Source organism: Mobula hypostoma, chromosome 21, assembly GCF_963921235.1.
Source record: "Mobula hypostoma chromosome 21, sMobHyp1.1, whole genome shotgun sequence".
NCBI lineage: Eukaryota > Metazoa > Chordata > Chondrichthyes > Myliobatiformes > Myliobatidae > Mobula > Mobula hypostoma.
Genome location: NC_086117.1, coordinates 52,960,857 through 52,985,284, shown reverse-complemented (window position 1 = coordinate 52,985,284; position 24,428 = coordinate 52,960,857). Strand labels below are relative to the sequence as shown.

The 24,428-nt window shown below is 45.8% G+C and overlaps 2 protein-coding genes across 2 annotated transcripts in view; one reads left to right on the top strand and one right to left on the bottom strand.

Annotated features, from left to right (window-relative positions):
• zgc:113436 (uncharacterized protein LOC503528 homolog) overlaps positions 1-17,555 on the bottom strand; it is a 35,544-nt gene extending 17,989 nt beyond the window's left edge. Inside the window, exons 1-4 of the mRNA XM_063074034.1 lie at positions 17,393-17,555; positions 3,973-4,166; positions 1,698-1,809; positions 1,480-1,618 (exon numbers count right to left, since the gene is read on the bottom strand). Coding sequence (XP_062930104.1) covers positions 1,480-1,618; positions 1,698-1,809; positions 3,973-4,166; positions 17,393-17,519 — 572 coding nt within the window. The 5' untranslated portion in view covers positions 17,520-17,555. The remainder of the gene's footprint in view (positions 1-1,479; positions 1,619-1,697; positions 1,810-3,972; positions 4,167-17,392) is intronic.
• A 4,465-nt stretch (positions 17,556-22,020) lies between these two features.
• The window catches only part of ogfod2 (2-oxoglutarate and iron-dependent oxygenase domain containing 2), a 36,103-nt gene continuing 33,695 nt past the window's right edge, over positions 22,021-24,428 (top strand). Inside the window, exon 1 of the mRNA XM_063074036.1 lies at positions 22,021-22,231. Coding sequence (XP_062930106.1) covers positions 22,085-22,231 — 147 coding nt within the window. The 5' untranslated portion in view covers positions 22,021-22,084. The remainder of the gene's footprint in view (positions 22,232-24,428) is intronic.

Below are 24,428 nucleotides of genomic sequence, written 5' to 3'. Positions count from 1 at the left end.
GGTCTTTATCTGCAATGGACTAGGCCCTATCCATTATTTTTTAAATCCGCTTTTCAGTTCAAGGGCACTGGTCTTTCCATAGGATACACTAGAGACTGCTAAGGATGCCAAGTAAGGTACTGTGTAAAAGTCTCAGGCACATAAATATAGCCTAAGACCTTTGCACAGTACTGTAAGAATGTTATGTTTTGCACTGTACTGCCGAGGTTATGTCTCTACCAAAGGAGAAGCAAGGCGCCCCTTCTCTCCGCTAGCCTGCAGGTCACCCTTGGACAAGGTGTGGCACCAGCTTAGCCCCCGATCAGGGTCACATGAAGCCATGGGAGCAGGTGGTGGATGGTCGTATGAGCGGACGGTGCATATCGACCACTGACACCAGGCAGACAATCTCTGAAGAGTATTGATAGTCCTGTTCAGTGCCCAGAAGGCGGCACTGGTAAACCATTTCTGTAGAACAATTTGTCAGTAACAATTATGGTCACAGAAAGACCATGATCACCCACATCATACAACACCACACTTAATCAACGAACAAACTGTATTGCTGCCACAAAAAACCAAACTTCATCACATGTGAGTGGATGGGCGGATTGAGAGCGGGAAGGAAGCAGGGAGAAGGGAATTATGGTTGGGAAAAGGGAAAGAGAGCAGAAAGCACCAGAGAGAGATTCTGTAATGATCAATAATCCAATTGTTTAGAATCAAATGACCTTGCCTGGTCTCTTATGGCTGGGTGGATCTGCACCTGTGCCATGCCACTCCCCCATGCTGATAGTCCTCTGCCACCTCTGCCACATGCATCCCGCTCCACCCTCGCCATTCCCAACACCCTTTGCTCCTGCCAGGTTCATACACTCACTCTCCGCTCCACGTTGACAAATACAGTACTGTACAACAGTCTTAGGCACCCTAGCTCTACATATGTGCCTAAGACTTCCGCACAGTACTGTACAATGCCTATTAAAAAGTATTCCCCCCCCCCCCGAAGTGTTCATGTTTTATTGTTTTACAACACTGAATCGCAGTGAATTTAATTTGGCTTTTTTTGAAGAAAAAATTGCAGCGTCCAGACGTGCAAAGCTGCTAGAGACCTATCCTCACAGACCCAAGGCTGTAATCGCTGCCAAAGATGCATCAACTATTACCGACTTGAAGGGGGTGAATACTTATGCAATCAATTATTTTACGTTTTGTATTTGCAATCATTTAGATCACTTTGTAGAGATCTGTTTTTACTTTGACACCAAAGAGTCTTTTTCTGTTGATCAAAAAAGCCAAATTAAATCCACTGTGATTCAATATTGTAAAACAATAAAACATGAGAACTTCCAAGGCTGGGTGAATACTTTTTATAGGCTCTGTATGTATATGTCAGCCCCAGTACTTGCACCTGGGCCTCAGGGCCTCAGGTTTGAACAGGATCTCTCAAGAGCAAAGACTTGTTCTTACTGACACCAGCTGAAATTCTGAAGTACCCACCTGTAAAAGGTCGCAGCCAAGCCCCCAGCTACAGACAAGGCATCCCTTTTCTGTATTGGAATTGCTTCAACCCACTTTGTAAAATAGTCTGTGACTATCAGTACATAGGTATTGCCGCGGACCGTCTCTGGGAAAGGACCTGTGCCAACAGAAAGTCAATCAGATATGATGCAAAGAAACGTGAGAAAAGCAGTTTATGACAGAGTACCTTGCCTTACCAGTGCACTCAAGGCCAAGAATTTCCCACGGTCTTGTCACTTTCAACGGTTGAAATTTGCGCGAGACGTTCTTGTAGTGTTCTGCATGCTGGCAGGTATCACACATTTTAATCTATAACCCCAACAAAGAAGTGAGAAACGTTCTCATTACAAAATCAGTTTTTCGTCAACTGTCACTCAAACAGAACTACTGAAGATAAGATAAAAACAGCAGTTCCAAACATTTTTTTTATGCTGGAGCCCCTACCATTTACTGAGAGGTCTGTGGATCCAAGGTTGGCAACCACTGTTCTAACCTATGAAGGTTGTGACCCACTGAGAGATGGGGAGAAGCTGGGACTGTTCTCCTTAATCGAGAAGGCTCGGGGAGATTCAGTACTTACATTCAGAACTGTGAGAGGGTTTGGTGAGTAAGTGGGAAGAAGTGTGTTAAGAGTTTTTTTTGGGGGGGGGGGTACAGCACATATAACAAATAACTTCAGCCACCAGTCTTCAGATTCGAATATTAGCTGTGGATTAAATCTAAAATGCAACTCTGAACAATGGGTTCCAAAGAACCGTGAACCAAGTTAATTGGAAGACATTACAGTTATTGGAAGACCAGACAATGCTGATTTAAATCTGGTATTTGTGCGAATTGGGTTTCTGTGTGTAGGTGCGATGAGGTAGGTGTGAGGGTGATGTATAGTTCAAAGGAAGCATTATAAATATGGAATTGTCCTGAATTTTTCTTTGATCTTTAGCGTATAAAATGTCATGTAGTGTTGGGTCTGGCAGGCCTTTTTCCCGGAAAGGGGTCTCAATACAAAACCTAGGCATCTCGTTTCACAGAACACAGAGATTCTTTGGATCTACCAGTACTTCTCCCTGGTGACTCTGTTCACACGATAACAAAGTGGGAGGAGGCTGAGTGACAGGAGGTTTGAGGGAAAAGGAGATATCAGAAGAGCAGAGGGCAGAGAGTAATGTTACTTTCGGTGCAGCAAGCTTTGATGATATGGAACACATTCCTCAAAAATTCACTAAGAACTTTCAGATTCAACATTCAGGATTGTTTAATATCATTTCCTGCACACAAGTGTAAATGAGAACAAAATAATTGTTACTCCGGATCTGATGCAGCACCAAAAATCACACACACAAAAAGATAAAGAACACAATAATAATAAAAAAACATGATAAATGTAAATACGTAAGATATGGGTGGTGGGGTGCAGTATGTCTCTACCAAAGGGGGTATAAGGGTGCTCCTTCCCTCCACTACCCTGTAGGTCGCTCTTGGGCAAGGGGTAGCAGACAACCTCTGGAGCATTGATAATGGCTGGAGTCACCTGTCTTGTAAAGTCACTGCCCAGAAGGCGGCAATGGCAAACCACTTCTGTAGAAAAATTTGTCAAGACCATGATTGTCCACTTCACATGACACGGCACATCATGATAATGACATAAGACATGCAACATACATAAATGTTTGGAAATGATAAAGTAGTGGTGATTGGGGGTGTGGAGGGCTGGGTTAGTGGGTGGAGGCGTTGATCAGCCTTACTGCTTGGGGAAAGTCACTGTTTTTGAGTCTGGTGGTCCTTGTGTGGATGGAATGTAGCCTCCTCCCTTTGTGGGACAAAGAGTCCATAAGCAGGGTGGGTGGGATCCTTCATGATGTTACTCACAGTTCAAAAGTTTAAAGTAAATTTATTATCAAGTACATACATGTCACCTGAGATTCATTTTCTTGCAGGCAATCACAGTAAATACAAGAAGCACAATAGAATCAATGAAAGACTATACACAACTGTACAGACAAACAACCAATGTGCAAGACAACAAACTGTGCAACTACAAAAAGAGAGAAAAAAGGAAATAATAATAACAAGTAAATAATAAATATCGAGAACAAGAGATGAACTGTCCTTGAAAGTGAGTCCATAGGCTGTGGGAACAGTTCAGCAATGGGTGAGTGAAGTTGAATGAAGTTATCCCCTCTGGTTCAATAGCCTGATGGCTAAGGATTAATAACTGTTCCTTAACCTGGTGGTGTCAGTTCTGAGGCGCCTGTACCTCCTCTTTGATTGTTGTGGGCTAATAGTTGGCCCTTTTCCAGCAGCTTGGAAGGGAGATGGATGCATGCCTATGAGTGGGGAAGTGGAACAAACTAAGGAACACTTTCAAAGGGCCAACACAGGTTATGTCCCAATGACCTCATATTTCAACACATCATTTAATGAAGCTAATCTTAATGTAAACAAAAGCAGCCATTTGTGACCTATTTTCCTTACCCAATCTACAACATCCTTTACTATTCCCAACCAATAATATCGGCTTTGGATTCTGTGTACGGTTTTCTTTTGGCCCAAGTGACAGCCGACGTCAGAAAAGTGACATTCCAGGAAGATTTGCCGTCGCCTCTCCCCATCCACCACCACTTCTCTCTTCTCGTCCTTCTTTGGCCCCACATAGTATAAACAGCCACCTGAAAATAAATATCACACGTTATACCAATGCGCCAGCACCAAGATTGAGAAAAATTAAATTGCAAGACACTTCACGACAAAATGGGGAAACTGAGTCTCCTTGCTGAGGGCTGAATTAATATTAACATCCTGCAACTCTGCCATGGACTGTGAAAGCAGGAGGGTTGTGCATGGGGCTAGCAACCCCATCCTGTAAAAACCAGAGCTATAGAAATGCCAACCGTAGCTCCAAAGACCTCATCCCTGGGAGAAGGAGGAAACACCAAGAAGTTGGGCTACACCTGGGGACACCTTGAGAGACAGGCCCGCAGCCTATGCCCCAGTAGGGGTGAGGGGCTTAGGAAATCCTCAGCAACAGACACAAAATGCTGCTCAGAGGACAAGCTAAAGGTGATAGGTGAAGTCAGGTGGATGGAAAAAGTAAAGGGCTGGAGAAGAAGGAATCTGATAGGAGGGGAGAGTGGACCACAGGAGAAAGGAGGAGGGACCCAGGGTGAGGTGATAGGCAGATGAGGAGAGGTAAGAGGGATGGAAAATAAAACATTACTGGAAGGAGAAATCGATATTCATGCCATCAGGTTGGAGGCCACCCAGATGGAATACAAGGTGTTGCTCCTCCACCCTGAGAGTGGCCTCATCTTGGCACAAGAGGAAGCCATGGACTAACATGTTGGGACGGGAATGGGAATCAGAATTAAAATGTTTGGCTACCAGGAAGTTCCACTTTTGGTGGATGTAGCAGAGGTGCTTAATGAAATAGTCCCCCAATTTACGTCGGGTCTCAATAATATAGAGGAGGCCACATTATGAGCACGGTATACAATAGACAACTCCAGCAGATTCGCGTGAAGCGTTCCCTCACCTGGAAGGACCGTATGGGGCCCTGAATGGAGGTGAGGAAGAGGGAGGAGGTGATTGGGCAGGTGTAGCATTTCTGTTGCTTGCAGGGATAAATGCTGGGAGGGAGATTAGTGGGGAAGGACGGATGGACAAGGGAATCATGGTAGGAGCGATCCTTATGGAAAGCAGAGAGTGGCAGGAGGTAAAGATGTATTTGGTGGTAAGAGTCCTGGCGAAGGTGGCAAAGGTTGCAGAGAACGATGTGTTGGATGCAGAGACTCAGCAGGCGTTGTTCAAGGACAAGAGAAACTCTGTCAATGTGGTGCAAAGATGGGGTGAGCATGGATCTCTGGGAAATGGAGGAGATGCGGATGAGGGCAGCATCTGACGATGAAGTAAGGGAAACTCTAACCAGCCTGAGCAGGGACCAAAGCAGACTGGCCAGCCTGAAGGGGGACTGGCGCAGAATGGCTAGCCTGAACGGTGGCCGGCGCATTTCAACCATATACCCTCAAATGAAACAACATTCCTCATTGTACAACACAGGACATAAAACTCAAACACATAAAGGAATATTACCAGAAATAAATTAACAAATAATAAGGTGCATTTACAACACAAGTTAAAAAGTAAACAGTATAATGCTACCGATGCTTCATATGTGATGAGACCTGGGTGGTGGCAGGGAGTTCAGTAGTCTCACAACCTGGGGTAAGAAGCTGTCTCCCATTCCTAACAACACACACAAAATGCTGGAAGAATTCAGCAGGTCAGGCAGCATCTATGGAAATAGATAGACAGACTATATTTCGGGCCAAGACCCTTCTTCAGGAACTAACAGCCCATTCTAACAGTTCTTGTCCTAATACTACAGTACCTCTTGCCTGATAATAGGAGGTCAAAGATATTGTTGGATGGTTGGGAGAAATTATCAGCAATGCCCTGTGTACACAGCGCCCCTAGTAAGTATCTCAGATGGGAGGAAGAGAGATCCTCTCAGCAGTCCTCACAATCCTTTGTAGGGTCTTGCAACTCATCACCCTAGTCCAGACCCTGGGACTCAACACCTCCCTTTCAAATGGATCCTTGGCTTCCTGGCCAATCGATCACAGTCTGTATGGATGGGCAGCAACAGTTTCGCCATTCTAAACACTGGTGCTCCACGAGGCTTTGTCCTCAGCCGCCTACTCTAGTCCCTGTGCATTCAACACTGCGTAGTCAGATTCTCCTTGAACTTCCCCCTACTCTAGTCCCTGTGCATTCAACAATGTGTGGCCAGATTCTCCTCGAACTTCCCCCTACTCTCGTCCCAGAAGACATCACCGTCGTGGGCCATATCTCAAATAACGATGAATCAAAGTACAGGAAGGAGATAGAGAGCTTAGTGGGCTGGTGTCATGACAACTTTTACCTCTGTGTCAACAAAAGAGCTGGTCGTGGACTTCAGGAAGGAGGTTGGTACACATTCTGCTGTCTACATCAACAGTAGACAGGACCTTTGAGGTTGAGAGAGTTGAGAGCTTCCAAGTTCCCAAACTGTGAACATCACCAACAATCCGTCCTGGTCCAACCACATTGATGTCACGGCCAAGAAAGCTCACCGATGTCCCTATTTCGTCAGGAGGCTACAAAAATTCAGCACGTCCCTGTCCACTCTTTGCACTTTTTTATTGATGCACCGCAGAAAGCTTTCATAATGGCTTATTACGGGAACTGCTCTGTCCATGACTGCAAGAAACTACAGAGAGCTGTGGACAAAGCTCAGCATATCACAGAAGCCAGCCTCCCCTCTGTGGACTGTCTCCACTTCGGTAAAGCAGCCAGCAGAAACAAAGACCCCATCTGCCTGGGACACTCTCTTTCTGTCCCTCTCCCATCAGGCAGAAGATACAAAAGCCTGAAAACACATCTCACCAGGCTCAAGAACAGCTTCTACTCTGCTGTTATCAGATCCTTGAATGAATCTCTTGTATCATAAGATGGACTCTTGGCCTCACAGTCTACCTCGTTATGATCTTGCACTTTATGGAAACTCTTACAATTTATTGTGTGTTGTTAGTGTTTTACATTGTTCTACCTCAAAGCACTGTGTAATGGTCTGATCTGTATGAACAGTGTGCAAGACAAGCTTTTCACGGTATCTCGGTACACATGACAATAATAAACCGATTTCAATACGTGTGGGGACTTGGAGGAACAGAGAGGCTTCACCTTCACTAATTGGATCATTTCTTAGGGTTTGGGGAGGAGAAGGAAATCAGAAGTCCATGAGCCAGTCCTCATCGGAGGATCAGAAGTGGAGAGGGTCAGCAACTTGAAATTCCTCAGCACTAGCATTGTGGAAGGACCTGTCCTGGGCCCAGCATGCAAGAGCAATTATGAAGAAAGCAAGGCAGTGCCTGTACTTCCTTAGGAGTTTGTGAAGATCTGGCATGACAGCTAAAATATTGACAAGGTTTTATAAATGTGCAGTGGAGAGTGTATTGCTGGCTGCAACACAGGCTGGTATGGAAACACCAAAGCTCTCGAATAGAAAATCTTTAAAAAAAGTTAGTGGATACGGCCCAGTCCATCATGGGTAAAGCCCTCCCAACATTGAGCACATCTACACAAAATGCTGTCGGAGGAAAGCAGCATCCATCATCAGAGATCCCCACCACCCAGGCCATGCTCTCTTCTCGCTGCTGCCAACAGGAAGGAGGTACAGGAGCCTCAGGACTCACATCACCATGTTCATGAACAGTTATTACCCCTCAGACATCAGGCTCCTGAGCCAAAGGAGATAACTTCACTCACTCCAACACTGAACAGTTCCCACAGTCAATGAACTCATTTTCAAGGTCTCTTCATCTCACGTTCATGATATTATTTATTTATTATTTTCATTTCTTTGTATTTACTGTGAATGCCAGCAAGAAAACAAATCTCAAGAGTTGTATATGGTGACTTAGAAAAAAAATTTATAGACAATAGATGCAGGAGTAGGCCATTCAGCCCTTCGAGCCAGCACCGCCATTCACTGTGATCATGGCTGATCATCCACAATCAGTACCCTTTTCCTGCCTTCTCCTCATATCCCCTCACTCCACTATCATTAAGAGCTCTATCTAACCCTTTTTTGAAAGAATCCAGAGAATTGGCCTCCACTGCCTTCTGAGGCAGAGCATTTCACAGAACCACAACCCTCTGTGTGAAAAAGTTTTTCCTTAACTCCATTCTAAATTGTCTACCCCTTATTCTTAAACTGTGGCCTCTGGTTCTGGACACCCCAACATTGGGAACATGTTTCCTGCCTCTAGCTTGTCCAATCCCCTAATAATCTTATATGTTTCAATCAGATTCCCTCTCAGCCTTCTAAATTCCAGTGTATACAAGCCCAGTCGCTCCAGTCTTTCAACATATGACAGTCCCGCCATCCCGGGAATTAACCTCGTGAACCTACGCTGCACTCCCTCAATAGCTAGAATGTCCTTCCTCAAATTTGGAGACCAACACTGTACACAATATTCCAGGTGTGGTCTCACCAGGGCCCTGTACAACTGCAGAAGGACCTCTTTGCTCTTATACTCAATTCCCCTTGTTATGAAGGCTAGCATGCCATTAGCTTTCTTCACTGCCTGCTGTACCTGCATGCTTACTTTCAGTGACTGATGAACAAGGACACCTAGATCTCGTTGTACTTCCTCTTTTCCTAACTTGACACCATTCAGATAGTAATCTGCCTTCCTGTTCTTGCCACCAAAGTGGATAACCTCACATTTATCCACATTAAACTGCATTTGCCATGCATTTGCCCACCCACCCAACCTGTCCAAGTCACCCTGCATTCTCATAACATCCTCCTCACATTTCACACCGCCACCCAGCTTTGTGTCATCTGCAAATTTGCTAATGTTACTTTTAATCCCTTCATCTGAATCATTAATGTATTTTGTAAATAGCTGCGGGCCCAGCACCTGGTCACTGCCTGCTGTTCTGAAAAGGACCCATTAATCCCAACTCTTTGTTTCTTGTCTGCCAACCAATTTTCTATCCATGTCAGTACTCTACCCGCAATACCATTTGCTCTAATTTTGCACACTAACCTCCTATGTGGGACCTTATCAAAGGCTTTCTGAAAGTCCAGGTACACTACATCCACTGGCTTTCCCATGTCCATTTTCATAGTCACATTCTCAAAAAATTCCAGAAGATTAGTCAAGCATCTGTGGAATTCTCTGCCACAGGAAACAGTTGAGGCCAGTTCATTGGCTATATTTAAGAGGAAGTTAGATATTGTCCTTGTGGCTAAAGGGATCGGGGGTATGGAGAGAAGGCAGGTACAGGGTTCTGAGTTGGATGATCAGCCATGATCATACTGAATGGCGGTGCAGCATCGAAGGCCCGAATGGCCTACTCCTGCACCTATTTTCTATGTTTCTATGATTTCCCCTTTGTAATTCCATGCTGACTCTGACCTATCCTGCCACTGCTATCCAAATATGCCGCTATTACATCTTTTATAATTGATTCCAGCATCTTCCCCATCACTGATGTCGGATTATCTGGTCTATAATTGCCTGTTTTCTCTCTCCCACCTTTCTTAAAAAGTGGCATAACATTATCTACCCTCCAATCCACAGGAACTGATCCTGAATCTATAGAACATTGGAAAATGATTACCAATGCATCCACGATTTCTAGAGCCACCTCCTTAAGTACCCCGGGATGCAGACCATCAGGCCCTGGGGATTTATCAACCTTCAGTCCCATCAGTTTACCCAACACCATTTTGTGCCTGATGCGAATTTCCTCCAGTTCCTCTGTTACCCTAGGTCCACTGGCCACTATTACATTGGGGAGATTGTTTGTGTCTTCCCTAGTGAAGACAGATCCAAAGTACCTGTTCAGCTCGTCTGCCATTTTCTTGTTCCCCATAATAATTTCACCCATTTCTGTCTTCAAGGGCCCAACTTTGGTCTTAACTAATTTTTTCCTCTTCACATACCTAAAGAAGCTTTTACCATCTTCCTTTATATTTTTGGCTAGCTTACTTTTGTACCTCATCTTTTCCCCCCGTATTGCCTTTTTAGTTATCTTCTGTTGCTCCTTAAAAGTATCCCAATCCTCCGGCTTCCCGCTCATCCTTGCTACGTTATACTTCCTTTCTTTTATTTTTATACTGTCCTTGACTTCCCTTGTCATCCATGGTCGTCCCTTACTCCCCTTAGAACCTTTCTTCCTCTTTGGAATGAACTGATCCTGCACCTTCTGTATTATTCCCAGAAATACCTGCCATTGTTGTTCCACTGTCATCCCTGCTAGGTTATCTTTCCAGTCAACTTTGGCCAGCTCCTCCCTCATGTGTCCATAGTCCCCTCTGTTCAACTGTAATACTGACACTTCCGATCTTCCCTTCTCCTTCTCAAACTGTAGATTAAAACTTATCATACTATGGTCACTACCTCCCAATGGCTCCTTTACCTCGAGTTCCCTTATCAAATCTGGCTCATTACACAACACTAAATCCAGAATTGCCTTCTCCCTGGTAGGCTCTAATACAAGCTGTTCTAATAATCCATCGCTGAGGCATTCCACAAACTCCCTTTCTTGGGGTCCAGTACCAACCTGATTTTTCCAGTCTACCTGTACGTTGAAATCCCCCATAACAACCGTAGAATTACCTTTGCGACATGCCAATTTTAACTCTTGATTTAACTTGCACCCTATATCCAGGCTACTGTTTGGAGGCTTGTAGACAACTCCCATCAGGGTCTTTTTGCCCTTACAGTTTCCCAGTTCTATCCATACTGACTCTGCATCTCCTGATTCTATGTCCCCCCTCGCAAGTGACTGAATTTCATTCCTCACCAACAGAGCCACCCCACCCCCTCTACCCATCAGTCTGTCCTTTCGACAGGATGTATATACATAAACATTCGTTTCCCAGCCCTGGTTCTCTTGCAGCCATGTCTCTGTTATTCCCACAACATCATACTTGCCAATTTCCAACTGAGCCTCAAGCTCATCCACTTTATTTTTTATACTCCGTGCATTCATATACAATACTTTTAATTCATTACTCCCCTCACCTTTCACATCGATTCCTGTTGCACTTGCCCATACTCTCTGATCCCTTCCTGAGCTTTCTGCCCCTTTAATTCTGTTGTCTTTCTTAACTTTCCTTATTCTCTCTTTCCCTTTAACTCCATCCTTATATTTCCTCTCCTCCCCCCAACTACTTCGTCTAAACACACCCGTGTAGCAGTGGCAAACCTGCCTACCAGAATGCTGGTCCCCCACCTGTTAAGGTGCAACCTGGCCCTTCTGTACAATTCATCCTTACCCCAAAGCAGATCCCAGTGGTCCAAGAATCTGGTGCTCCCCGCACCAGCTCCTCAGCCACACATTCAAATCCCCTATCTCCCTGTTCTTGCCCTCTCCAGCACAAGGAACTGGAAGCAAACCGGAGATAACCACCCTGGAGGTCCTGCTTTTCAGCCTTCTTCCCAGTTCTCTGAAGTCACGCTGTAGAACGTCTCTCCTCTTCTTCCCGACATCGTTTGTGCCGACATGCACCACCACCTCCGGCTGATCACCTTCTCCCTTGAGGATGCCCTGTAATCAGCCCGTGATGTCCCGGATCCTGGCACCAGGGAGGCAACATCCCATCCTTAAATCCCACCTGTTGCCACAGAAACCCCGTTCTGTACCTCTCACTATGGAGTCCCCTACTACCACGGCTCTGCCTGACGTCTGTGTTCTCGGCTTTGTTTCTGCGCCAATTTTTGACTCGCAGACCTGACCACCTCTCAGACTGGCAGTGTCTTCTGTCCCAACAGCTTCCAAGAGGGTGAACCTGTTTTCAAGAGGCACATCCCCCAGGGTCTCTGTACTTCAAGCATCCATCCCTTCCTCATCGTCGCCCCCCCCCCCCTCTCTCTCCTCTGGTATCTTCAGTGTAACAATCTCGCTGCAGGTCCTGTCCAGAAAACTCTTGTTTCCCAGATGAACCTGAGGTCATCCAGTTGCCTCTCCCATGCCTCAACACGGTCTTTCAGGAGCTGAACCTGGACACACTTTCCACATTTGTAGCAGCCAGAGGCACCATCAACACCCCTGACCTCCCACATCATGCAAGCAGCACACTGAATCAATTGAGCTGTCATTTCTTCACCACTTCTCACCCTCACCAACTGTGGCGTAGTCTCCTCGCTGAAGACTCCCGAGCCAAAGACTTGCACTTTTCTCGCAAGGCACTTCCCTCAACAGGGCCGCTCCCCTAGAGCAAACCTTGATTATATTGGCTGATATTTGACTAATTCGTTTCAATTATCGCACCTTGGCCAACCTCGAACGTTTGTCTTGCAACCTCTCCTTCTCAGCCAATGCCCTCTGAACTTTGAAGACCCACACTCAAAGGAACAATTTCTTCCTCTTCGGCAACAGATCTCTGAACAGTCTAAGTTCAAAGTATGCATAAATTATACAGCCTTGAGATTCGTCTCCTATGGGTTTGTTTCGCCACAAAACAAAGAAAACAAAAAACATAAGAAGACTGTGGAACACCCAACACGCAGAGAAAAAAACCAAATCATGCAAACAATAACTGCAAGCAAACAGGGTTCTGAACTGAAGCACACGAAGAAAGTTTGGCCACGGACATTTATTTCAGCACAGAGCTGAGTAAACGTGGTGGAGCAGCAAGCTGAACCAGCCTGTCTCTTGCTTTCGGCCCTGACACCCTGACGGTTTTCAATCTGACCCGGCACCTACATTGTCCAAACATCGGGTTCTGTTGCTTCAATACACTTTGGGCCTGTACCCAACCTTTCCTAGTCAGCCTAGAGTTTAAAATCGATTGAATCTCAGGTCTTCCTCGCTCTTAGCAACGGGCTCGCTGCCTTGCTTTGTTCTGGCACATTGAATTGCCTTTGAGTCCAAAGGGAAGTTACAGACTATTGCTTGCCATGATCGTTTACCAGAAAAAGAGTGATTAATAAAGTATTTAATTGTCTTCCTTGTTTCATCAGCCAGAAATTGCTGAGGTTCACCAGCACCATCTTAGACTGGAAACCCATAAAACCCTGAATGCTACCTCACTATTCCTTGTTTTTTTGAAATATTTTATCTTTGTTATTTATATGTTTTTTTGTACTGTACTGCTGCTGCGAAACAACACAGTTCGTGCCATATGTCAGTGAAAGCCTCATTCTGATTCTCAGAAAGGTACCTTGGCTGGCGTGGAAGAGTCGGGCCGAAGGGCTTGTTTTCATGCTGTAGAACCACACGACTCCAAGGAAGAGAAAATAAACCACAAAGGTAAACAAATAAGGAATAAAACAACTAAAAAAGATGTTTTAAAAGAACTTGAGGGTGGCGTGTGTTCATTGGACCGCGAGGGTTTGTCACTGTGTGGTATCTCTAGATCAGGGGTTCCCAACTCTTTTTTTATGCCAGGGACACCCGACCATTAACCAGGGGTCAGTGGGCCCCAGGTTGGGAAACCACGTTTTTATTTACTCATTGAGATACAGCACAGAATACGCCCTTCTGGCCTTTCCAGCCACGCCACCCAGCAATCCCCGATTTAATCCTAGCATAATCACAGGACAATTTACAATTACCAATTAACATACCAACAGGTATGTCTTTGGACTGTGGGAGGAAACCGGAGCATACGGAGGAAACCTATGTGGTCACAGGGAGAACATACAAACTCCTTAGAGGCAGCGGCGGGAATTGAACCTAGGTCACCTGTACTGTAAAGCATTGTGCTAACCACTATGCTCTCATGCTCCCCCAGACGCAGAATTAGAAATATGTATTATATCTAGTATCCGCTGATTATTGTCCCGAATACCCAATCCCTCATTTGAAAATTGTGATCGTGGTGGAGCACAACAGTTAGGGACACATCAACTCTGTACTTAATTCATTAAGTGCCTGAACAACTTTTTACGTGTCAACATCAGCATGTCTCAGTCTCCAAAACACAAGAGGATTTAGGTCAGGGGTTCCTGGGTTTCCAACTGTTTTTATGCCAACACCCGAGCCGTCTTGAGGACCTCAGGTTGGGAACCCCTGCTCTGAATAAATAAATACATACATACGGAAAACAGAGAATCTAAGTCAATATTAGCCTGCAGAAAGTGAGGCTGGAAAATGGATACAGGAATGGGAAGAAGTATTGGAGTTACACAGGCAACAATCTCTATGGTAGAAGATACTTTGATCATTGCATTAATATGGAATAACAATAGGGAGGAATTAATACCACAGTTGGACAGGCAAACTAATGGAGACAAAGATTGGTACATCCCTCAGATGATATCTCGAATATCTATCAAATATTGAAAGGTCTTGGACAGCAGGGTGAAAATCAGTCTCTACCAAAGGAGGTGTAAGGCACTCCCTCCCTCCGCTAGACTGCTAGTCACCCTTGAGCAAGGTGTAGCACTTAGCCCCCCTCGATCAGCCACATGAAGCCATGGTGACCCAGATGGTGAAGCAGTCAGTCGATGGTACATACTGTAGATCGCAAATGTTTAGGCACCCCGGTCAAAATTTCTGTTACTGTGAATAGTTAAGTGAGTAGAAGATGAACTGATCTCCAAAAGTCATAAAGTTAAAGATGAAACATTCTTTTCAACATTTTAAGCAAGATTAGTTTTTTTTGTTTCGTACAATTTTAGAGTGAAAAAAAGGAAAGGAGCACCATACAAAAGTTTGGGCACCCCAAGAGATTTGAGCTCTCAGATAACTTTTACCAAGGTCTCAGACCTTAATTAGCTTGTTAGGGCTATGGCTTGTTCACAGTCATCGTTAGGAAAGGCCAGGTGATACAAATTTCAAAGCTTTATAAATATCCTGACTCCTCAAACCTTGTCCCAACAATCAGCAGCCAGGGGCTCCTCTAAGCAGCTGCCTAGCACTCTGAAAATTAAAATAAATGATGCCCACAAAGCAGGAGAAACATAGAAACATAGAAAATAGGTGCAGTAGGCCATTCGGCCCTTCGAGCCTGCACCACCATTCAGTATGATCATGGCTGATCATCCAACTCAGAACCCTGTACCAGCCTTCCCTCCATACCCCCTGATCCCTTTAGCCACAAGCGCCATATCTAACTCCCTCTTAAATATAGCCAATGAACTGGCCTCAACTGTTTCCTGTGGCAAAGAATTCCACAGATTCTCTGTGTGAAGAAGTTTTTCCTAGTCTCGGACCTAAAAGGCTTCCCCTTTATCCTCAAACTGTGACCCCTCGTTCTGGACTTCCCCGACATCGGGAACAATCTTTCTGCATCTAGCCTGTCCAATCCCTTTAGGATTTTATATGTTTCAATAAGATCCCCCCTCAATCTTCTAAATTCCAGAGAGTATAAGCCTAGTCGATCCAATCTTTCATCATATGAAAGTCCTGCCATCCCAGGAATCAATCTGGTGAACCTTCTTTGTACTCCCTTCTATGGCAAGAATGTCTTTCCTCAGATTAGGGGACCAAAACTGCACACAATACTCCAGGTGTGGTCTCACCAAGGCTTTGTACAACTGCAGTAGTACCTCCCTGCTCCTGTACTCAAATGCTCTTGCTATGAATGACATACCATTCGCCTTTTTCACCGCCTGCTGTACCTGCATGCCCACTTTCAAGAAGGCTATAAGAAGATAGCAAAGCGTTTTCAGGTAGCCATTTCCTCAGTTCGTAATGTAATTAAGAAATGGCAATTAACAGGAACGGTGGAGGTCACGTTGAGGTCTGGAAGACCAAGAAAACTTTTTGAGAGAACTGCTCGTAGGATTGCTAGAAAGGCAAATCAAAACCCCCGTTTGACTGCAAAAGATCTTCAGGAAGATTTAGCAGACTCTGGAGTGGTGGTGCACTGTTCTACTGTGCAGTGACACCTGCACAAATATGACCTTCATGGAAGAGTCATCAGAAGAAAACCTTTCCTGTGTCCTCACCACAAAATTCAGCATCAGAAGTTTGCAAAGGAACAACTAAACAAGCCTGTTGCATTTTGGAAACAAGTCCTGTGGACTGATGAAGTTAAAATAGAATTTTTTGGCCGCAATGAGCAAAAGTATGTTTGGAGAAAAAAGGGTGCAGAATTTCATGAAAAGAACACCTCTCCAACTGTTAAGCACGGGGGTGGATCGATCATGCTTTGGGCTTGTGTTGCAGCCAGTGGCACGGGGAACATTTCACTGGTAGAGGGAAGAATGAATTCAATTAAATACCAGCAAATTCTGGAAGCAAATATCACACCGTCTGTAAAAAAGCTGAAGCTAAAAACAGCATAAACGCGAGAAAATCTACAGATGCTGGAAATTCAAGCAACACACACAAAATGCTGGTGGAACGCAGCAGGCCAGGCAGCATCTCTAGGAAGAAGTACAGTTGACGTTTCGGGCTGAGGCATGGGATATGGGTAGAATGCAGGAGGTTGGGGCTGAAGGGAAACATGGATCAGCCATGATGAAGCAGACTCAATGGGCCAAATGGCCTAATCTTACTCCTATACCTTATGGTCTTATATCACAGCCTGGTTATGTGGCCACTGACACCAGGTGAGTGCTCACTGGAGTATTGATAATGACAATTACAGAAAAAGCACGACAGCGCCTATATTTCATTAGGAGTTTGAGGAGATTAGGTATGCCACAAAGACCTTGCAAATTTCTACAAATGTACCATGGAAAGCTGTCTAACTGGCTGCATCTCATTCCGGTGGGGTGGGGTGGGGTGGGGTGGGGTGGGGGGCGGCAATGCACAGGATTGAAATAATCTGCAGAAAGCTCTGAAATCAGTCAGCTCTATCAGGGAGACTGGCCTCCTCAGCTTTCAGACATCAAGGAGCAATGCCTCAAAAAGCTGGTATCCGTCACCAAGGTCACCCATTATCTAGAACATGCCCTCTTCTCATTGCTACCATTAGGAAGGAGGTACAGGAGCCTGAAGGCACACACTCAACGATTCAGGAAGTTTCTTCCCCTCTGCCATCCGATTTCTGAGTGGATATTGAACCATAAACACTACCTCACTAATTTTTCCTCTCGTCTAGCACTACTTATTTTACATATACTTCTTACCGTAATTTATAGTTTGTATTATTATGTATTACAACGTGTCGCTGCCGCAAAACAACAAATTGCACTATAGATGCCGGTGATATTAAACCTGATTCGGACCAGCAACCCAAGGAGGGACCGAACGGCCCACTCCTGTTCCTACTTCTCCATGTACAACCTCGGAAATCTTCTCCTTTCAGCCCTGGATGGGGTCTTTCCTCTGCTACCCAAGGGTGATGGAGGAAAGAAGCCCGGGCCAGGCCGGGCCGACATCTCCTCCCTGACGCTCCGGCGCTATCCCAGTCACAGGACCTGGGCCTGGACCCACGCACCTTCCAGCAGAAACTTCTGCGCATAGCGCTTCAGGTTCTTCTTCTTGGCCGGGCAGAATGTAGGAGGGAAGCGGCCATCAGACAGATAGCGCTGGATGTCGCGGAATTTATTGCCCACCTCGGCCATGGCTGTTGAATTGCTGCCGGCCGCTGAGGACGGACACTTTGACCGGGGATCAGCGGCAACCCGGTACCCAAACCAAACGGACAACAAAATGCGGGCGCATTTCGCCTGCGTACTGGCCCGACCTGCTGCCATGGCAACAGGCTCGTAACGTATATTTCCTATGTTCAAAGTCAATTTATTGTCAAAGTTCATATCTATCACCACATACAACCCTGAGATTCATTTTCTTGTGGACATACTTAATAAATCTACATAATAATAACTATTACAGAATCAAAGAAAGACCGCCCAAAGAGGGCGTTCCACCAGAGTGCAAAAGACAACAGACGGCAAATACAAGAAAGAAATAAAAAATAATAAGAAATAAATTTCCAGAAAATGAGTTGAAAAGTCCTTGGAAGTGAGTCCATTTGTTGTGGGAACATTTCAATTTTTTTTTCAATAATGTGCTGGTCACATCCCAGATACTGAAATAAGTTAAAAGCAAATTCCTCACAATTCACCCCTTAGAGTTGAAGATGAGCTGTCTGTCGAATTATATTTACAGTTTGTGCCCCGTGGCATTGTTTCACTCCACAAGGGATAGTGAAAACTATTGAGAGGTTCATTGGGGTCTCCCTGCCAGCTATTTGTGATATTTACCTGAAAGTGTTGAAGATCCCTACCACCCATCCCACAATCTCTTTGACCCACAACTGTCAGGAAGGAGGTACAGGAGCATCAGGACTAGGACTGACACACTGGGTAACAGCTTCTTCTCTCAGGCTGTGAGACTAATGAATACCTTGCCACCACCGAGGTCTTGTCACTAGGATAGCAGGCAGTTTACTGTTTACCTATGCTGCGCACGACATGCATTTTGAATTATATTTTATTAACTTATTCATCGTAATACGGGTTAAACACCCCTTATCCAAAGTTCTAAAATCCAAAAAACCTCAGAAAGACAATTTTTTTTTGAATGCTGATGTCACAAATGGAAAATTTCACAAAGTGCTGGAAAGGTTCCTAGGCAAAACGCAGGTCTCTGTGCACCACAGGGAATTCTGAGAACTGAGCTCACACATGTAATGACCAGAAGCTGATGAAAAAAAGGAAAACACTGCATAAAGTGAAAAATGATGATTTCATTTGTGTATTAAATTCGTCAGCGTCAGAATGAGCATATGCTGTTTGTTGCTGTTTGGGGGGGTGGGTGAGGTCTGGGCCTAATGTCCCGCTCACCCAGGGAAAGTGAACGCACAATACATCGCCTCTCCTTTCCCGATGTAGTGATCACCGCGTGGTCACTGGCTGGCCTGCTAGGCAGGAGGCCACTGCAAATGGCCTCTCCTACATTACTGCGTCCGTAGCAACACCTTCTCATCAGTGCCCCCCGTTTCCACCGAGCTTACTACGTCATGGCGTGACCGAGTGTCCGGCGGTATAACTGGATGGGTAGGCTGGGCTCATTAGCCTTGGTTGGCAGCCAGCCAGCCTAAGAGAAGGACAACTCTGAATCCAAACCCTTGTCAGGCCATCCACCTCGGAGAAGGACACTCTGACGTAAATCCTATGACCTAAGGACCTCGCTGTCACCGTCCCAGCTTGCTAGGCTATGGCAGATGAACCCCGAGTGTAAAGGGTGGGGCCAGTACTGCGCACACTGCACTCCACCTAAACTACCATTGCGCAGGCTGAAGGACGCGCCCACGTCTACAACCATCCTCTCCCTTGCAGCCGCTGTGGCCAGGCCTGCCTGTCCCGTATTGGCCTCGTCAGCCACCAGCAAGCCTGCAGAAGACATGGGCAGCCCCCTTCCTAAATCTTCATTTGCGAAACCAAGCCATGATGATGATGATGATGAAACAAACAAAGATCTATCGTGACAAGCAGAAAATTGAAGGTAATTGTGAATATTCAGCAGTCTGGTTACAGAAATGTAAGAAAAAGCACAGCATTAATTTTTTAAAATATTTGTGGAGATAGGACGTCTGTTGTTCATGCAGGGAAATTCGTTGATGAGTTTGCCAAGATCATCACTGATGAAAATCTAACAGGCTGAAGGGCTGCATCAGTACAATTGGTGTGTGAGACAAAGACTGCTTACCGGTAGCACATAAATTCAAAGTTGGGAGTGGTGGTGATGCCAAACAGATATTGACTGTCCACCGGGGCAGCAGAGGTAGCGATAGCTTACCTTTCAGATGGTTCAATGTAGACATTATCATTTCATGCACAAAAATATTTTAAAATATTATATAAAACTATCTTCAGGGTATACATACAAGCCGTATTTGTAATGTAAGTAGACTTGGTGATCCCACTTGGGTCCCATTCCCAAGGAATCATATTATATGGATACAAATATTCGAAAATCCGAAAAAATCCAAAATCCAAAACAGTTCTGGCCCAAAGCATTTCGGATAAGGGGTGCTCAACCTGGATTTTGCTTTCAGTGATGTGTATGATATGTTTTGTGGGTGCACAATGGTTCAGAGAAATGTTGTTTTCATTTGGTTGTATATATGTACAGTCAGATGACAATACACTTGAACTTGAATTTGAGAAGAGAGGGGGCAACCTGTCACAGAATGACATGGCCTCCCCCTCCCTTCCCCATCTCCTTTTCCCTTCTCTTCCCTTGCCACTGCCCACAACCTCCTCATTACCCCTTCTATTTACCCCCTCTTTCCCTTGATCCTCTCAAGGTAAGCTAATCAATAATATTAAAGGGGATACCGAAAGTTTCTTCAGATATATAAAGTGTAAAAGAGAGGTGACAGTAGGGACAAGGAAATGGCGGATGAACTGAATAGGTATTTTGCATCATTCTTCACTGTGGAAGACATTAGCAGTAAGCTGGAAGTTCAAGAGTGTCGGGGGTGGGAGGGGGAAGAAGTGAGTGAAGTTACTATAACTAAAGAGAAGGTTCTTGGGAAACTGAAAGGTGTGAAAGTAGATAAGTCACCTAGACCAGATGGTATAGGCTGAAATCAGCATGGTTTCCTTAAGGGAAAATCTTGCCTGACAAATCTGTTGGAATTCTTTGAAGAAATAACAAGCAGGATAGACAAAGGAGAATTTGTGGATGACGTGTGTTTGGATTTTCAGAAGACCTTTGACAAGGTGCCACACACAAGGTTGCTGAACAAGCTACAAGCCCATGGTATTACAGGAAAGATTCTAGCATGGATAAAGCAGTGGCTGATTGGCAGGAAGCAAAGAGTGGGAATAAAGGGAGCCTTTTCTATTTGGCTGCTGGTGACTAGTGGTCTGTGTGGGGATTGCTTGTTTAATGTTATATGTCAATGATTTGGACGAAGAAATTGATGGCTTTGTGGCCAAGTTTGCAGACGATACATAGATAGGTGGAGAGGCAAGTAGTGTTGAGGAAGCAGGGAGACTGCAGAAGGACTTAAACAGATTAGGAGAATGGACAAAGAAATGGCAGATGGAATACAGTGTGGGGAAGTGTACAGTCATGCACTTTCATAGAAGAAATAAAAGCATAGACTATTTTCTAAATGGAGAGAAAATTCAAAAATCTGAGGTGCAAAGGGACTTGGGAGTCCTTGTGCAGGATTCCCTAATTTGCAGGTTTAGTCTGTAGTGAGGAATGCAAAAGCAATGTTAGCATTCATTTCAAGAGGACTAGAATATAAAAGCAAGGATGTAATGTTGAGACTTTATAAAGAACTGGTGAAGCCTCACTTGGGAATATTGTGAACAATTCTGGGCCCCTTATCTTAGAAAGGATGTGCTGAAAATGGAGACGGTTTAAATAATGTTCCCAAAAATGATTCCAGGATTGATTGGCTTGTCATATGAAGAGCATTCGATGGCTCTAGGCCTGTATTCACTGGAATTCAGAAGAATAAGGAGTGACCTCATTAAAATCCAAATTGAATGGTGAAAGGCCTCGATAGAGTGGATGCAAAGATGCTTCCTATGATGGGAGAGTCTAAGACCAGAGGGGCCAGTCTCAGAATAGAGGGCACTCCTTTTAGAATGATGAGAAGGAATTTATTTACCCAGCGAGTGATGAATCTGTGGAATTGTTTGCCACAGGCTGCTGGGGAAGCCAAATATTTAAGTATATTTAAGGCAGAGGTTGAGTTTCAGGGCATGAAGCGACACGGGGAGAAGCAGGAGATTGGGGCTGGGAGGGAAATGAAATGGCGGAGCGGACTCGATGGGCCAAATGGCCGAATTCTGTTCCTACATCTTATGGTTTTATTCCACCACGGCCCCACCTTCCATAATACCCGCTCCCCGTCCCCTCACTCACGGTCCAGGGTGAAGTTGGCGGCGAAGCGCCGGACGCTCCTCCGCCGCAGCGGCCCGAGGCTCGGACTGTACACGCCCCGGGACAGGTAGCGCTGGATATGGCGGTAGCGCTCGGCGGTTTCGGAGCCCCGGGACGGGGGTGGCTGCCGCTCGGTCTGGGTGGCGACGCTCCACTTGTCGCCGGCCATGGCAGGACGGCGGCGGCTGGGCGGAACCAATAGGTGGCGGAACGTTTGGAGCGGAGCCGGCGGTCCGGCCGGAGCGGGACTTCTACCCGCAGCTTCGAGGGGTTTGGGATGGCGTCGGGCTGCTCCCGGAGCTCGGAGGCTGCCAGTCGCCGGCCGCGCTTCTACAGCTGCCGCTGCTTCTACACTGACAACATCTTCCTGCAGGAGTTCGGGCTCCATGTGAGCCAGGCGGACTGGGACCGGGACCTCCGCTCTGTAAATGAGTGACCGGGGATAGGGGAGAGGAGGAGAGGAATGAGGGGAGACGTTGGGAGGTGGTGAGGGGGAGATGGAGAGGAGGGGACATGGAGGAGGGTGAGGGGAGATGTTGGGAGGTGGTGAGGGGGCGATGGAGAGGAGGGGACATGGGGAGGGGGTGAGGGGAGACGTTGGAGGTGGTGAGGGGAGATGGAGAAGGTGAAACGGGGAAATTGAGAAGATGGGGTAGGGGAGAGGGGAGACGAGGAAGGGGGAACATGGGAAGGGGATGGGGGTGAGGCGGAGGAGAAAGATGGAGGGGTATGTGGGGGGATGGAGTAGCTTGAGAGAAGTGTTTCAAAGGAGAGAGAGGGTGGTTGGTCTGGGGGCAGGAAGGGGCTCTATAAACCCATAATTAAGTAATTATAAAAGAGAGTAAAAAGTAGTGAGGTAGTATACATGGGTTGAATGTCCATTCAGAAATCTGATGACACAGAGGAAGAAACTGTTCCTGAAACGTTGAGTATATGCCTTCAGGCTTCTGTACCTCCTTTCTGATGGTAACGATGAGATGAGGGCATGACCTGGGTGAGGAAGGTCCTTAGTGATGGATGATGTCTCCTGGACGCATCGCTCCTTGAAGTGTCCTCGATGGGGCGGGGGTCGGTGCCCATGGTGGAGCTGGCTGAGTTTACAATTTTCTGCAGCTTTTTGTGATTGTGTGGTTGGAGGGAAGGTCAAGTTGGATGGGGGAGGAAGGCAGGGGGAGTGGGAAGTGAGGTAGGAGCAGGGTATTGGGATAGTCAGAGGGAATATTGTTACATTATTCAAGATGGAACCAGGGATAATCCTGGAAACTATGGACTGTTGAGTCTCATGTCAGTCATTTGGAAGGTTGGAGAGGTTTTTTAGGGAGATGATTTATGAGCGTTTGGAAAAGCATGGCCTAATCTCTTTATCCAGGCCCGTTCCACTCGTCAGTATGTTGTGGATTGTCTAGTCTTGCCACCAATGCCACTTTCTGCTCTCTCGTCATACCCCTCGAGCCTTTTGCAATTTAAATGTTTGTCATTCTTTGCCTCAGTTGTGCTCAATGCCTCCATCTTCACAGGGGTAGAGCAACCAAAGGTGCCTGACACTCTGCGAGAAAACCATTCTTCTCCAATTCCCCCTTCCCTCTTATTTCAAATTGGGCAAACAGTCAGGGTGGTCAGAAATCTTAGACAGATATATATCCCATTCTTCAGCCTGTTATAGAAATATGGGCGACGTCGCAGTTAGTTAAACACTTTACAGTGCCAGGGTTTATACTTACTGCCTGTTACGCCACTGGTACTGGGGGCAGTAATGAAGGTCTCCATCTCTGGTGGTGTTCAGGGCTTCCTTCATCGTGTCAGTAGCTTCCTCTCAGTTTTCACTACTGTCAGTCATGCAAGTCCCGGGTGGAGACTCAGGAATACCGTCGCACTCAGATGTAGAAGGATTCTTTCATTGCTGTTTCGGTAACAGATTTGGTTGGCCAGTCAGGGTTGTTAGCCCTGAGCTGAACCCCTGAACCTGGAAGGACCAGAGGCCGACTCTTATCTAGCCTCTACCCTTTGACCTGTGTGGCATGGATGACCCTACCAGGAGCCAAAGCACAAAGCCTTGACTCCAGCCATCATAACTGTCCAGTCATTGAGGCATGCAAACCTCCAAATCACGACAAGGTTGTGGTCCTTTTGGAGGGCAGTGCCCACAGCCTGGGTTCAATTCCTGCTGCTGTCTGTTCGTTCACCCCTTGACTGTGTGAGATTCCTCTGAGTGCTCCAGTTTCTTCCCCCCCCCACCCCCACGTTCCAAAGACACACCAGTTGGGATGAGTGAATTGTGGGCAGCGAAAGCATGGCAACACTTGCACATCCCCGGACTGTGTTTGTCATTAACATAAAACTTTGCATTTCACCGTACGTTTTTAGATTAGATTATGAGAACACTCAGTCCTCTTTTTTATTGTCATTTAGAAATGCATACATGCATTAAGAAATGATACAATGTTTCTCCGGAGTGATATCACAGAAAACAGGACAAACCAAAGACTAACACTGACAGAACCACATAATTATAACATATAGTTACAGCAGTGCAAAGCAATACCATAATTTGATGAAGAACAAACTATGGGCACGGTAAATAAAGTCTCAAAAGTCCCCGAGTCGATCAACTCCTGAGTCCC